This window comes from Ictalurus punctatus, chromosome 26 (genome assembly GCF_001660625.3).
Source record: "Ictalurus punctatus breed USDA103 chromosome 26, Coco_2.0, whole genome shotgun sequence".
Taxonomy (NCBI): domain Eukaryota; kingdom Metazoa; phylum Chordata; class Actinopteri; order Siluriformes; family Ictaluridae; genus Ictalurus; species Ictalurus punctatus.
In genome coordinates this window covers 1892946-1909301 of record NC_030441.2, presented here as the reverse complement: position 1 = coordinate 1909301, position 16356 = coordinate 1892946, and the positions used below count along the sequence as shown (strand labels likewise).

The 16356-nt window shown below is 37.5% G+C and overlaps 2 protein-coding genes across 7 annotated transcripts in view; one reads left to right on the top strand and one right to left on the bottom strand.

Annotated features, from left to right (window-relative positions):
• The first annotated feature begins 2 nt into the window (after positions 1-2).
• Positions 3-4888, top strand: LOC128629203 (interferon-induced protein 44-like). Of its 3 annotated transcripts, none has more exons than XR_008393539.1 (6): positions 3-86; positions 917-1063; positions 1333-1504; positions 3327-3427; positions 3712-3945; positions 4443-4853. XR_008393539.1 is itself a non-coding variant. In XM_053676226.1 (6 exons), exons 1-6 carry the CDS (start codon positions 36-38, stop codon positions 4445-4447), a joined length of 630 nt encoding a protein of 209 aa, XP_053532201.1. In that variant the 5' UTR covers positions 3-35; the 3' UTR covers positions 4448-4853. The 3 variants fall into 3 exon arrangements, 2 of the variants coding, with proteins under 2 accessions (XP_053532201.1, XP_053532200.1); XM_053676226.1 differs by having other exon boundaries at positions 3712-3865; XM_053676225.1 differs by having other exon boundaries at positions 3712-4888.
• An 831-nt stretch (positions 4889-5719) lies between these two features.
• Positions 5720-16356, bottom strand: part of LOC108262343 (interferon-induced protein 44-like) — a 53429-nt gene continuing 42792 nt past the window's right edge. Inside the window, exons 1-9 of one of the 4 annotated variants that reach the window (XM_053676178.1) lie at positions 12121-12280; positions 11778-11928; positions 11217-11247; positions 10779-10977; positions 10273-10422; positions 9900-10071; positions 9204-9304; positions 8495-8660; positions 5720-6278 (exon numbers count right to left, since the gene is read on the bottom strand). In XM_053676178.1, the coding sequence (XP_053532153.1) occupies positions 6265-6278; positions 8495-8660; positions 9204-9304; positions 9900-10071; positions 10273-10422; positions 10779-10977; positions 11217-11247; positions 11778-11895 (951 nt within the window). In that variant the 5' untranslated portion in view covers positions 11896-11928; positions 12121-12280 and the 3' untranslated portion in view covers positions 5720-6264. Of the gene's footprint in view, positions 6279-8239; positions 8661-8924; positions 9022-9203; positions 9305-9899; positions 10072-10272; positions 10423-10778; positions 10978-11216; positions 11248-11777; positions 11929-12120; positions 12284-16356 lie in introns of those variants that run through there. The other 3 variants (XM_053676179.1, XM_053676176.1, XM_053676177.1) reach the window with 3 other exon arrangements.

Sequence of the window (16356 nt, the reverse complement as noted above, 5' to 3'; positions counted from 1 at the left end):
ACTCAGTCCAGAGGGTCCTCTCAGGCCAGAACGCCATGATTGCTCTGGAAAACTCCACACTTACAGGAAAAAGCTTCACAAAAAAAGTAAGTAACAACCAATCACTAGGTACAGAGATGTACACATGATACTAATATTTATAATAACCGTTGAATTAAGAATAATAGTTTGTTTCATTGTGGACACTGAAAAATGGCCAAGTCACTAGAATAAATAAGTTCCATCATTTCCACAGCTGCAAAACAGGGTTAAATTATTAAAAGTACATCCTATAAATGTCCTTCCACTTCAGCAGAGCTGATTCTGCTGAACAGATGGTTCTCCTGAGTCTCCCTCAACAGATCTTTCCTAGTCTGCATCATGTTCAGCCTTGTCCTCCATTTTAGACACCTCCTCTCCCACTCCTTCATGTCCGGTTATGTCTGGGCACATTTTTTCTTCATCAGTGTCCTAATCAGTATGTAAACAAAATCCGCAAAGGATTGTATTCAGAGCTGGGGACTTGAGTCTAAAAGGTGAACTACACCAGAGGTTGCCAGATTCTGTTGAGTAGAGATCTATCTATCTATCTAGTACACCTCCTTTAAACACAAGCTCTTGCTTTCAAGCAAAACATAAAATAAAATCAGAGATAATGTGAAAACCTTGTGGTTTTCATTGTTTTTTCGGTTGCTAGAACTCATTATTATGTTCTCATTATTCCTCATTATTATGTTCTCATTATTAAGTTCTCATTATTCTTGAGCATGCATTAACTTAATATGAATTTGTCATTGTATATAGGTATAATGCTGACACGTGTTTGCAGTAGGTCAGAATTTCACACACCTGCATCCTGCTCCTCACTCCTATAGTAATTGTTATGGCAATTAAAGGTTAAAGACGATTTGCCTAACCGTGTTTAAACGTAATTTAGATGAACATACACAAGCTGAAGAAGGGCCGGGGTGAGCCTTATCCTCTGGAGATCGTTGACATCATGGGGATTGAATCGACAGATGGAGGAATAAAACATGAAGACATCATCAAGGCATTTTTGGGACACATTTCAGATGAGTACATCGTAAGTACCTATAGAGTACTGTGCAAAGAAATGCTGTAAAGATGACTTAAAAAATAAGTAAATGAAATCTTTCTACTGCTCGCCTTGTGCCCGATGCTCCCTGGGATTGAATCCAGGATCCCCGCGACCCTGAGAAAGGAGTAAGCGGTAGAAGATGGATGGATGGATGGATCTTTCTACTGAGCACAACGTGCAAAATCTCGCTTGTGGTTAAACTGGTTTTAATTTAATCTTTATAATTCAAAATTAACTTTTTTTTCATGTTGTAGTTTAATCCTGGGGCAGCCATAACCGATCACGACCCAAAATACAAAAAGAACCCAACTTTGCGTGATAAGGTTCACTGTCTGGTGTGCATTCTGTCTGCGGACTCTGTTTCAAGAATGGACGACAAGGTCTTTGATGAATTGAGGCTCGTTCGAGAGAGTGCTAGCCTGTTGGGTAAAATATATGATTCATTTTGCTTTGTTTTTTTTTCTGCTCTAGCTTTGTCCCGAACCCGTTACTGATTATTATTTTAACCCATATGTGTTACTAAAGCCAGCTGGAAATCTGTGTAGGGTAGTGGTCAACAGATATGGGTTTTTCATGGGCAATGGTGCCAATAAGACATTGATAGCCCCCAGATAAAATAGAACATTATAACAATTAAAAACACCATATATATATATATATATATATATATATATATATATATATATATATATATATATATATATATATATATATATATATATATATATATAATTGTGTATATATATATATTTACATGATCAAATACAATATCCAATGTCATAAAATGAAAGATCACATTAAACTTAAAAAAATAAAAACTGTTTAGAGAACATACATGAAACAAGTTAGTTCCTATTTTCACTTACATCATGGGAGTCTTTTTCAATTAAATCGAGAGGAAAAATGTGAGGTTTTTCATGCTACCAAAAAATCTTAAATGTCAAATTTCTACCTACAACTTTATCTCTGGCTGTTGCAAAGTACTGAAACTGGACACTCCTTCCATAAACGTCGACTAAACATCTGTAATGTTGCCACTCTAAGGAGCGAAGTTTGGTAGCAACATTCTCCTCGGAGGCAGAAGGGGAGCGACTTCCATCACAAGGCCAGAGGGGGGAGCGACGTTCTCCACAAAGCAAGAGAGGGTTGAGGCATCCTCTGAATAGCAAGAGATAATAGTAGTAATACATTTTAAATGAATAAATAATTAATCATGATAATTTAATAAGTAATAATTATAATTGCTTACATTTATATAGCACTTTTCTAGGCACTCCAAGCGTTTTACATAGTATGCAGGAATCTTCTCAGTAATCACCAGTGTGTAGCATCCACCTGGATGATGCAACGGCAGGCATAGTGTGCCAGAACGCCCACCACACACCAGCTATTAGTGGAGAGGAGAGTGATGTAGCCAATTCAGGGATGGAGATTAGTAGGGGGCCATGATAGATAAGGGCCAGTGGGGGAATGTGGGATTTTTAATGACCACAGAGAATCAGGACCTCGGTTTAACGTCTCATCCATCACTATACTGGGGCATTAGACCCCACAAAGACCATCTGGCTCTGGGAGTAAAGTACACTGCTAAGCAGAGAGGAGGAGCGATGTCCGCAGTGAGCAGGGAAGCAGAGAGATGTCCTCAGTGGAGTAGGAAGGAGGAATGACATCCGAAGTGGAGTAAGGCATAGTGACGTCCGAGGCGGTGCAGGGAGATGGAGTGACATCCATAGCAAGACTGTGTTCTGTAGTGGTGTTTACTGCGAGACAGGGAGGCAGAGCGACGTCCTCAGCGGAGCAATGTCCTGTAACAGCCCTTAAATAAGGTGGAGGCAGTTGTCAGTAAATACAGAGAAGCAGCTCTCTGTCCCGCTCCGGTGGAGGGCCAGGGCTGGTGTGGCCTGACCCTTACATTCTCCTTACAGGAAACTTCACCATATCAACAATTCCACAAATGTATCAATCCATTTATAAGTGGCTGTGAATTAGCACTTATTATTGAGACAATAACATTTTACAGTAACAATATGCCACTGTCTTTACCTATTTATAGTTACGTTTAATACTGTGGACCCTCTACAAATGAAGTTAGGTTATAGAAAAAAAAAACACTTGTTTCCTCACCAGAGTCTGTTTTCCCAACTACAATTATCTTGGTAAGTGTTCAGGGTTTAGCTAGAGCAGAAAATAAAGGAAACCAAGCATGAACATTGTTTGAGTATTCAAGAATTTAATTTAGATTTTGTAGGAATCTCTCAAGTCATCGTCATGACCAAGGTGGATAAAGCCTGTGAGACGGTTAGCCAGGATTTAAATAAAATATACTACAGCAAGAAGATCAAAGAGAAGGTAATTAGTGTGTGTGTGTGTGTGTGTGTGTGTGTGTGTGTGTGTGTGTGTGTGTGTGTGTGTCTTGGCATGTTTTAGCACAAGCAATAGACCCCCATTTACAGCAACATTTCACACTTTGAACCCTTTGCCAGGTCCCCACAAGGTTCATGTTAGATTTAAGTGGTCATGACTTTATCTCATTCCCATATCTTAATGATCTCATTCCTATTCCTTACTAAATCATGTCTCCAGCAGTCTTCTGTATTTCTTCATATAATGCATGCTGATCTTTATTTCCTCAGGTGGATAACTGCAATGATAACATGGGCATCCCATTAAACGCCATCTACCCTGTGAAGAACTACTCTGAATCCATCATCCAAGATCTAGCAATCGACATGCTCCTCCTCACGGCATTGAGAGATATTCTAAATTTTGCCAATGACTATGTGGAACGTGAGTTGGAAAAAGATGAGGCGTAATGAGAGATATAAAAATATACATTGAAATGTGGATTGAGGTCAACCTTAGTTTAGGTGTGTGCTGTACTTTATTCTTTAACTTCTCCCTTCTTCATACTCGTCTCGTTTGCATCATTCAAGTTGATCAAGTTGTACAAGTTGATCTTCATCTCATCTGTTCGTAGTATGTTGTTCTAGATGTGTTTTTAAAAAAGTTTTTGGCAAACCAGTGCTTAACATCTTGTGGTAAAACCTCTGTATTTAGTCTGGTGAAGTCTTCTCTTGATTGTTGACTTTGACACAGATATGCCTACATCCTTGAGGATATTCTTGATCTGGCCAACTGTTGTGAAGGAGTTTGTCTCCTTCACAAGGAGGGAAACTCCTTCTTTCAGCAGGGGAAGAATTCTTCTGTTATCCACCACAGTTGTTTTCCATGGTCTTTTGTGTTCCTGAGCTCACCAGTGCATTCTTTATTTTTAAGAAACTACCAGTTGATTTGGCCACACCTACTGTTTCTGCTATCTCTCTGTTGGGTTTGTTTTCATTGTTTGTTTGTTTGTTTGTTTCAGCCTAATGATGTTATATTTCACTGCCAGTGACAACATTTTGGACTTCCCATTGAGAGCTAACAGCAACAGATTCCAAATGCGAATGCCACACTTGAAAGCAACAGTGTACTGTATTTAACAGCAATTTGCAGTTATTACAATTTCTTATGAATAAAAACCCAACATCATATTTTATCCATTTGTAGTTACGTTGAATTGTTTAATCGTGAGATGTCCACAAAACAAGTTATCATAAACATTATAGCAGTTGTAAACACTTGTTCCCATATTGGCCTCTCTTTTAATCTAAATAAATAACACATTTAAAATGGGTTTGTTGTATAAATATGTAACTACCAGTGATACTGTATCTTGATAATTTAATATATGTAAACATTTTTTTCAGAATCACGAACACACAGATATGTGGAAATGATGACAAGATCAAGCACAATAAAGTTGAAATGTACAGCACATCTAGTCGAGGTATACGGAACATATATAGATAGGATATATAGATAGTATATATAGATATATAGATAAGATGATAGGATACTGAATACTGGTCATAATAAGGTATTTGGACACTTAAGATTAACCTGGTTGACACAGTTAATCCATAGTTAATTTAATGAACTACTGCACACATTGTGGTTACCCTGCCAGGGGACCTGAATGAAATTGAAGGTAACTGACTACATATAGCCACTATAAATAACATTGGGACCAGCTGGTTAAAAGGAATTGCAAAAATGAATAATAAGAAGAAAGTAAGTTTTGCGAAAGTTTCTAGCATCATCTGTGTGCACAAAGAAAGCCTCTCTATTTGGCAGATAAGGAAAACTTGTAAAGACAAAACAAAACAAAACAAAGAAAACCTAGCACTAACCCAAGGACTTGTGTAAAAAAGTAAGAAAGCTAGCATTTCATTTGAAAAAGAACACACACAAGACAGCAGTCCCTGGAGAACTGATTCATCTGATTATTTTCAGATGAATCAAAATCCAATACAAGTGACTTCCTGACTTTCTGTTGAGGCACAACCACACACAGACACACACACATAAAGGATAAAATGATCATAAACATGATCTTGATTTTCTTAGTCTGTGTTAATACATTTAAATAGCTAATTTAGCTAGTATGCTAATAAAATTACATTGATAAATGACGTTAGCTACCACTTTGTAGCCTAATCAATTAGATTTACGGGCAACCACAACATGGTACTAGACAGCATATTGGACCCTTCACTTGCTAAGAAGGCTAGATAAAAAAAAAAAAAGATTTGTTCACACTTGATGTTTATACTAGTTGTTTAATTTGCGCAAGCTAAATATGAGCAAATAGCTGTTTGTACACACACAGTTTGAGGAGTACTGAGGTCTTTGTGGTCAGTACTGCTAGTAATGTGGTTAAGGATGTAAGTTAGCTATGAATAACCTAGCCACAGGTCCGGTTAATTAGGAAGCAGTGAGATTGCAGACCTTAGCTAAAATACGGTGCGAGTCCCCTCTCATTGTGGATACAGATTAAAGACGCCTAATAATGATGATACTTAATCACTTCTATGAGCAGTTCCTGAAATTATCTTAAACATGTACTGGTTTCCCTAGCATGTTACCACGTTACATTATGGGATATTTATTATAAGCAAAAAGAACAATTACAGCAGTTTGTCCCAGATCGGTTTGAGGTTTGGTTTTTCAGGGCATCAATAGCAAGGCTCACAATCTGTTCAAGTGCCTTGAGGATCAGGACATCTATGTCATCATTCGTGTCCATCTCCTCGTGGTAGAGCTTCACAGGAAAGATGTGGTTAACTGGAATACCCAGCAGCTTACTACACTCTTGCATCTGAAAAAAATGACCAAATAGACAATTTATTATAGTGATAAGTAATATTAAAATTGTGTGAGGTCTGTCAAACGTATTGCAGTCAAATGTTCACACAGAAGATGGCCTTGATAAGTGAAACAAGCATATGAATAATTTTTTTGCTAATTAACCGGTTGTTAAATTAAAGTGTACTGCACCCTCGAATGATTCACGCTTGTGCTATAAAGATAAATAGCTTTATTTTTATTTTTCATTTTAATATTTAATTCAGAATGTACTGACTAGCATGTTTGCCTCACACCTCCAGGGTCAGGGGTTCCATTCCCACCGCTGCCCTGTGTGTGCACAGTATGCATGTCCTCCCCGTGCTGTGAGGGTTTCCTCCAGGTACTCCGGTTTCCTCCCCCCTTCCAAAGACATGCATAGCAGGCTGATTAGCATGTCCAAGGTGTCCATAGTGTATGAACGTGTGTGTGGGATTGTGCCCTGCAATGGATTGGCACCCTTTCCTTTCCCTTACACTTTGGGACTGTTGCTACTCTACCATGAATTGGACGCCTAGTCAAAATGACACCAAGAGCACATCGAAGATTGTTGATTCAGGATAAGAGGTAATCCTTTGCTATTGGCCGGGCATGCACTGCAATTTAAGCCGGTGAAGCCGAGGATCTAGAATCTCAATCCTGGCTGTATGTCAGGGATGCTTGTCTAAGTGAGTTATCACTGAGAGTGCATGTATTATTATTATCCACTTCCTCTTGAAAGGAATTTTTGTCTCACAGACCAAGAGCTTCTCTCAGGAGGCTTCTTTCTTCAACTCGATGTCTGGCAATGTAAACACGCTTGATGACTTACATGAAACGAGTCACTTATGTGCGCTGAGCTCTCCGGCTCGGGGGAAATCCCTGACATTATTGAATGTAAAGAGTCCACCACAAAAGTCTCTGTATTTTGCTACTCTGTAAGTTGTTACTCTAGAAATAGTGAAGAATTAGATTGAGTCTCATTAATATAAACCGGTGGTTTATCTTGTGTCTGGAACTACTGTCAGAGTTCCTGTTATAAAAGATTCATTAATACCTTCTGACCAATCGAGCATTCAGTACCACTGTGGGGTAAATAATATTAACATTAAATTGTAGATACTGGATTGTTGCCAGTGGAACATCTCATAGCAGATGTTTCAATTGTAAATACATTGTTTTATTAAATAAAAGTATATTTGTAGTATTTGTGCTGGTGACATGTAAAAAAAAAAAAGAAGATTTTTGTTTGTCCCCTCAGTGATGAGTAGCAACCAGCTCCACCTGTGACTATCCTGAAGGGCTTGAAGGGCCTCTTACATGTTAATCAAATGTTTAGTCTTGAGTTCTCCTTGTTTAGTGCTGTATTGAGGATAAGCCGGTAATTTTGTAAACACTCTCGAGTTTATCCCTCAGGTTTCCCGTCTCTCTGAAGCTTTCTCGCTGTGTCAGATCAAACATCTTGGACCTTGTCTCTTGGGGTTCCTCTGGTTTTCTCCAGTTCCTTGCTTTAAAAAAAAACAACTTGTTTACTTATTTCCTTTGTAAGTCGGTCCTCTCTGACCTTTTATTTTCAGTTTACTCCTTGTGAGCGTTTGGCTAGGCCCACTCCATGGTCTGTTTGTGCAGGGTTGGTAGTTCACTGCGCTGCATGTTGGTCTCTCCATCCTCCAGCCTCAGGTTCAAGTCCAGTGTGGCGTAACCCTTTGTTTCCGCCTTTTTAGAGGTGTTCTGCCTTAAGTTTATTTCCCGAGGCCTAGCCCTAATTACTGAGAGAGTAGTTAGTCAGTGTTCCTTGGTAGTTAATGAAAGAGGATTCGTTCTTTGGATGTTTTAGTCCTGCATATTTATGTATGAACTATGAAACAGTATTTTATACTTGTATATTGTATTACTTGTGTTTGTGTTATTTGTATCTGTCAAAACAGGTTTAGTGTAATGGTATAAATCTTAAAAAAGAAGTAGGACCAAACGTCATTATAATTATTAATTTAATGGAATATAAATAGTCCAGAGTGCAGTAGGAATGTGACAGCGACAGAAACACAAACCAGTTATGATTACAGTAGAAGAAATGAGCTTTACTTTAATAATGTACTTTAGACACAATTTCATGCTTTTTCACTGTCATAAATACTCTGCACTGGTGTAGGGGTGGAAAAGAACAACAACAACAACAACAACAAAAAAGCCTTCACTCAGAGTTCTCACTAGGGTTTTGGTCTTCCAGAGCATCGTTGGCGAGATTCACGATCTGATCGAGCGCCTTGAGGATCAGAAAATCCACGTCATCTTTCGTATCCACCTCCTCGTGGTAGTTCTTCACAGGGAAGATGTTGCTCAGTGGAATACCCAGCAGATTACTACACACCTGCATCTGAAAATATTTATTTAAAAAAAAAAACAACAACAATGAATCTAACAATTTATTTAACTGATAAATTATCAAATCTGCCACAATTATAACAAATCACTAGTTGCAGAACGTAACTTTATTTAACTCCTTAAACAGATGCACTGACAAACTTTTTGCTGTTTATAGTTGACAACAACATCTAATAATATTTAATAATTAGATCTACTTCAGTTTTTGGGGTTTGTTACTTTCCAGAAGTTCACTAGACTCGTTATCAGAACCTACTGTGAAGCGGAGAAACAGTGCTGCTGTGAGATCAATCTGGGATCCATTTCATTTTAATGCCTTTATGACTTCCAGGAAGATTTACTTTTCCTTTGTGCTGTGTGAAAGTAAATATTCTAATATGGTGATATTGAACACTATTTGATTATAAAAAGAGCCCAATAAATAGAACTGCCTTCTATTCATATTAGTATTTATATTCATTGAGAACATATCTGTTCAATCCCAATATTGTAATCAGTTACAATCCTAATATACACCATTTTATTACACAATTACCTTTTCTTTGATCTTCTTGCTGGTGTAGACCTTCATTAGGTCCTGTTTAACCAGAGGGCAGATTTCATCCACTTTTGTCAAGATGACAACTTGAGGCAAATCTGTACAATAGGATGAACAGTTTATTATCTACAATAAGACTAAAACAGGAATTCTAATATGATATGAAGATGATTTTCCTATAACAGCACGTCCTGCAGTGTTTAATTCTTATCACAGTCATTTATCACTGATTACAATTTTTATTAATTAAAGTTTTAACTTTAATTAATAAATTAACAGTTTCTCTTACGAGTCTCTCTTTATTTTCTCCCCTGATGTTAAGATAAAAATCACAGCTTGTCGTGTTACTGAGAAACCACTAATCATAATCTCCTCTGTCCTGAAGATCAGAAAACTCTGTTGCAGCTTTACCTCTGACTGTTACAAAGTGTTGAAACTGGAGACTCCTTCCATAGAACAAATAAAAGTCCCTGTGTGAGTTGTTACTATAGAAACTATTAGAATGAACGGATTAATCTAAACTTGTGATTTGCTTTGCAGTCAGAACTACAGTCAGGGCTGCTGTTATAGAAAAACAATCAACACCTTTGGACCAAATCACACACAATGGTATGTTATTGGGGAATAATTGTGCCAATATATATATAAAAAAAACAATTCGAGATGCTTCTAAACTATAATAACAGTACTTACTATACTCTGAAGCCACCTCACGAATCTCTTTCATCTTTTGAATAAGCTTTTGGTCCATGAGTGACACTTTGTTTGCAGATAGAACGTTGACCAGGCAGAAGGTTTGATCAGAAACTTTGGTATTTGTTTTGTAGTTGGAGTCATTCTCAGATGCGGGATTAACAGGATTAAACTGCAAATTGGTGAAAGAATAAATATTACAGATGTTTTACTGTGCAAAAATCAGTGTAGGTTACTACAGAGCTACAGCTGTACTATAAAGACTGACTACATGAACAGTATTCTAACGTCATATATATTAACATTATATACCGTAACAATGCTAAAAATAACTGTTTTGTGTCATATTGTGAGAGTAAAATGTTCCCCTCACTTTATATCCTTCCTCAAGAAACCCCTTTAAGGCTGAGATGATGTCCTTTACATGTGCGCCTTGTCCATCAGCAGGTTCAAGTCCCATGATGTCATTGAACACAAAAGGTAAACGGGAGCCGTCCTTCCCCTTGATATGATGGGTTTTGTACTGTAAAAAAAAGACACAGATTGTATATGATTCTGACTCAGGATCAAATTCCATATTAAACACAATATTGAACTGTACAGTGCTGTGCCTCGGTAAGAGCTGAGGTCCACACACTAAGGCTTTCAGGGTGTTTAAAAAAAAAACATTTTAAAGGCATGTCATTGGACCACTCCAATGTTCAGCTGAAGCGAGCCATAGACCGACTTTTTCAAGAGGACCAGGGATGTATCTCTGAACCAGTCCTGAGCTTGAAAACTTTTGTCTGGAAGTGTGAAAATGATCTTAGTTTAAATCAAACTGGTTTATCTGTCTGCATTAAGAAATCAAACCAGTGAATATGTTGAAGTTGTACTTACAATTTTTGTGAAACTGGTTCCAGATGTTGCATCAACAAGAGCCCTACTGGTGATCCGCTCTTGGAAAGCATTATTGACTGAATTTATAAAGCTGGACTTTCCTGCTCCAACTTCACCAACGATCAGAAGCCTGACAAACTTAACATCAGAACTGCAGAGCTTAAAGTTCCTCAGTTCCTCTCTTAAACTGTCTTTGTCCCTATCAAAAACACAAAACATCACAGAAGGATCGTACCATCCTGCCACTTAATTTCCTGGCAGTTAGTGACTGAAGAAGAACTTTAATTAAGAAGAAGTCAATAATCGTCAATAATAAAAGAAAATCAGAATATGTCACACTGATACAGTAAGTGAGCAGAAATGGACAGTTTTGTCAAAATCTAACAGGATTTGAGGCTGAAATATGAACATTTCTTTATGGAAGTTAATACAACTCACCCACGCATTATCCTCCATGGCTTATCAAATTCTTAAAAACAAACCAAAAAATAATGTTACCCTGGTTACAGTTTTGCATTTATATGTGAAATACAGTTAACATGTAAGTTTCCAAGTCAATGAACATGCGGTGTGTTCAATATATTTCCATGTTTAAAAAAAATGGACCTCATTGCTAGACACATACACTTTTGTCTTTATACAAGGATTTTTACAACAGAGACACTGCAACAAGTTTACTCCTGTTTTTACATTTGTTGTTGTTGTTGTTGTTGTTGTTGTTATAAATGGATAGTTTTTCATCCCAGAAATTAAAAATAATCAGTGTTAAACTTGTTCCAAATAATGTTCATTTTATGCTGTGCTCCATGATTTTAGTCGAGTCACATCACGTACTCGTGCGTTACACATTCTCACTCCTAGATTAACTCCCATAACTGGGAAAATAAATTCATTAATAACTAGGCTAAATCGGGAGTAAATAATAAACAGTATCAGTATGTAATATTAAGGTTGACATATTGATCATCATCCGATAAATATTATAAGACTAAGACTCACCTGGAGGCGGTGGAGGTGGTGAAGGTGTTGGAGGTCGTGGAGATATTTGAGGTGGTGAAGGTGTTCGAGGTCGTGGACGTGTTTGAGGTCGTTGAGGTTTAGATGCAGACTCTCCCATTTTATTCAGTTCACTGAATCCAGATGAACAATGCTGATAAGAAAAGTAGATTTTGTCATGTAAGAAAAGGTTTTTAATGTTCCAGCAAAAAAATTATAAATAGATAAATAAATTTTTAAAAAGTTTATATACGTGTGTGTGTGTGTAGTCATACAAATAACTCCAAATTCAATGCTACAGAGTTTAATTTTGCTTGTTAATTAAGATTTGTAAAGATGTACTCACAGCTTCTGACTGAGTCGACTGTTAGAGCAGCTTCCCCAGTCCCCACTTTTATACCTTCAGTTTTTGAACCCTATTCTACTTTCACTTTCTGTCCAGACACACACAGACACACACAGACACACACACACACACAGACACACACACACACAGACACACACACACAGACACACACACACACACACACTCACCCACCCACCCCTTTCTTGAAAGAGCATGATTTACTGTAAACTGAAACTGAAAGTTGTTCACATCATTTGTTTTTCACCGTTATTTTTACACCCTTAAACATGATCTTACTCTTTACAGGAAGTCAGGTGATTTCCGGGTGCACGCCCTGTGAGTTTACATCAGCTGCTGTTGTGCAGTTTTGTAGTAGTGGTCTTATATTAATGTCTTATATTAATGAAGCGTTTTAACACCTCAGGTACAGTTTATTTATATAATACAGAAATTAATAATCATGCAAATAATGACAACGGCCTCAAAAGTAAACAATCTGTTGTTTCATTCAGACAGCTCTAATACAATATTACATATTTGTAGATGTTATGTTTTGTGCTGCAAAAGGTTATTAAAATGCACTTAAATCTGTAATTAATGGCGACAGTACGAAAAGCAAGGCACCATTTAAAACCACAGACCAAAGAACTTGGCTAACATGATAATTCTGCTGATTTTCAAATCTGATTTATAAACAGCTGATCTGCTGGACTGAAGGACTGAGACTGACATGTGAGACATCCTGGTCAGAGTCTTACATTTACGGTGTATTAACTCTGAAAGGGAGTGAAATCTTTGTCTTATTCTAACTGTAACTAAAGTAACATAACATAATCAAATATATTCCATAAAGACAGAATATTACATTACTCTTATTTTAGCAATGCATACTTGGTACCCTTCTCCATTTAGGAAGAACTGTAATCCTAATGTGTTTTTAATGCTTTGTAAAGCACTCTGTGTTGCACTAATGCCACTGGGGCGTTTGGGATCTGAGACCTTACTCAGATTTTTCACCAGAGGTCAGAGATGTTTTTTTTCTCAGTGCATCGCAGGCGACGCTCACGATCTGATTCAGTGCTTTGAGAATCAGAGCATCCATGTCATCGTCTGTGTCCATCTCCTCATGGTAGTTTTTAACAGGGAAGATGTGGTTCACTGGGATACCCAGCAGATTCCTGCACGTCTCCATCTACAAAAATACAAACGTATAACGTCTGATGCTGAAGACCATAAATAGTATGAAAGAAATAAAACACAAGGGAAAAATGTAAAAGTCTCTGTATTTTGTTACTCTGTAAGTTGTTACTATAGAAATAGTGAATAATTAGAATGACTCTCATTAATATAAACCGGTGTTTTATCTTGTGTCTGGAACTACTGTCAGAGTTCCTGTTATAAAAGATTCATTAATACCCCTTTTTCTTAGTGAATTTGCAGACTTTGTCTCAAACCTGGTTTGTCTCAAACCTGGTTGTGTAGATAAAGCATTAATCGTTGGAGACTTTAATATTCATTTTGATAACCTGGAAGACCCTCTAAGAATAGCGGTTGTGTCCATCTTAGATTCAGTAGGGATTAATCAGAACATAATCGGGCCTACTCATAATGGTGGTCACACTCTTGACCTCATACTAACATACGGACTAAGTATAGAAAATATTATCATTTTTCCGCAGTCTGAAGTTGTCTCAGACCATTATCTTATCTCATTCATAATACGTATTGATCATAATATTTCCACCTCGTCTCGCTACCGCGTAAAACGTACCTACACTTCAGCTACTGCACCGAGCTTCATAAATAACCTCGCAGAAACATCAATTAGATTTGGATCACCGTCAGATCACACAGAACTCGATCAGGCGACTGAAAGCTTGGAGTCAACACTCCGCTACAAGCTAGATAGAGTGGCTCCACTCAAAAGGAAAATAATTAGAGAAAAAAAATTAGCACCCTGGTATAACGATCAAACGCGAACCTTAAAACAGACAACTCGACAATTAGAACGTAAATTGCGTCAAACCAAACTGGTGATATTTCAAACAGCATGGAAGGAGAGCCTACTGAAATATAGGAAATCTCTTGGCGATGCTAGAAAAATCTATTTCTCCACCTTAATAGGAGACAACAAAAATAATTCTAGATTCCTTTTCAACACAGTAGCAAAATTAACTAGGAATAAAACCACTACAGAGAGAAACACTCAATCATTACATAGCAGTGAAGATTTCATGAAATTTTTCAATGATAAGGTTGAAAATATTAGACGTGAAATACAGGCCATTAAATTAAAACTGGACAGTACTGTAACAAACCCATTACATGACAATGTAGCAATATCAGATCAATGTTTAGAGTGTTTTGATCCGCTTAGAGAGACCGAACTAGCTATATTAATCTCTTCAGCCAATTCATCAACTTGCATACTAGATCCCGTACCTACATGTTTGTTTAAACAGATTGGTCCAGGAGTAATTTAACCACTTCTAAATATAATCAATTCTTCCCTAAGCACTGGCTATGTACCTAAATCACTTAAATTAGCAGTTATTAAACCCTTGATTAAAAAACCTAATCTTGACCCGTCTCAATTGTCCAACTATAGACCAATATCAAATCTCCCCTTCATCTCTAAGATTTTAGAAAAGGTTGTAGCAAAGCAGTTATGCTCGTACTTAGATAGGAATAACATTCATGAAATGTATCAGTCAGGATTTAGACCTCATCATAGCACAGAGACAGCGTTAGTTAAAGTAGTAAATGACCTTCTACTGACTTACGATCAGGGTTGTGTCTCGCTGCTTGTGTTACTCGACCTTAGTGCAGCTTTTGATACTATAGATCACACTATTCTACTTGATAGATTAGAAAATGTAGTTGGTATTAAGGGAACAGTCCTCTCCTGGCTCAGGTCTTATCTGACCGATCGTTATCAGTTCGTAGATGTAAATGGAGAATTCTCCATGCGTACTGAGGTTACTTTTGGAGTTCCACAGGGTTCTGTTTTAGGCCCACTGCTCTTTACTTTATATATGCTACCCCTAGGTCAAATTATTCGTAAACATAGAATTAGCTTCCACTGTTATGCTGATGATACACAGCTCTATGTTTCAGCGAAGCCAGAGGACAGACAGAAGCTTAGTAAAGTTGAGGATTGTGTAAAGGACATTAGACATTGGATGTTAATTAACTTCCTTCTACTTAATTCTGATAAAACAGAAATACTTTTATTAGGATCACGTGTAGCTAGAAGTATTCTTTCTGATCACATGGTTACTCTGGATGGTCTTTCTGTTTCATCATGTGCAGCAGTTAAAGACCTTGGAGTGATTATTGACTCCAGCCTATCATTTGATGTTCATGTAGATAATATTACTAGGATAGCCTTCTTTCATCTCAGAAATATTTCTAAAATAAGAAACATATTGTCACTACATGATGCGGAAATACTAGTTCATGCATTCGTCACCTCTAGATTAGATTACTGTAATGCCATACTGTCTGGATGTTCCAGTAGGAATATAAATAAGCTCCAATTAGTCCAGAATGCAGCTGCTAGAGTCCTAACTAGAACTAGAAGATACGACCATATCACACCGATATTATCAATACTGCATTGGCTCCCAGAAAAATCTCGCATTAATTATAAAATACTTTTATTAACCTATAAAGCACTAAATGGTCTCGCGCCACAATATCTAAGCGACCTTTTGGTTTTATATGATCCGCCACGCCTACTTAGATCAAAAGATGCAGGCTATCTGACGGTACCTCGAATAGTGAAGGCTACAGCAGGGGGAAGAGCTTTCTCTTATAGAGCCCCACAGTTATGGAACAGTCTTCCTATTAGTGTTCGGGACTCAGACACAGTCTCAGTGTTTAAGTCTAAGCTTAAAACATATTTGTTTACTCAAGCCTACCCTGACTAGATTCTGTTCTACTACTTCCCAGTCATAATTATCTTTTTTCTCCCTCTCTCCTTTCGCCGAGCCCCACACGAATTTATGGAGATACTAGAGATCCAGATCCTTTCTGCCTCTGGATGGAGCTCAAATCTTCTTTAATTCCAGACTGCTGGGACTACGGCTGCTCCTAACGCCATACAGACTTCATATAAATCCATAATGAACTTTTTCACACTATCTGTTGTTACCCAGATGAGGACGGGTTCCTTCTGAGTCGGGTTCCTCTCAAGGTTTCTTCCTCTTAAAACATCTTAGGGAGTTTTTCCTT

Excerpts from the sequence above, each read along its gene's own strand:
- LOC128629203 (XM_053676225.1), top strand. The coding sequence starts at position 36 with ATGATTGCTCTGGAAAACTCCACACTTACAGGAAAAAGCTTCACAAAA. Across the intron at positions 87-916 it reads GAAAAAGCTTCACAAAAAAA|ATGAACATACACAAGCTGAA; the intron begins GTAAGTAACAAC and ends AACGTAATTTAG. Across the intron at positions 1,064-1,332 it reads ACATTTCAGATGAGTACATC|TTTAATCCTGGGGCAGCCAT; the intron begins GTAAGTACCTAT and ends TTCATGTTGTAG.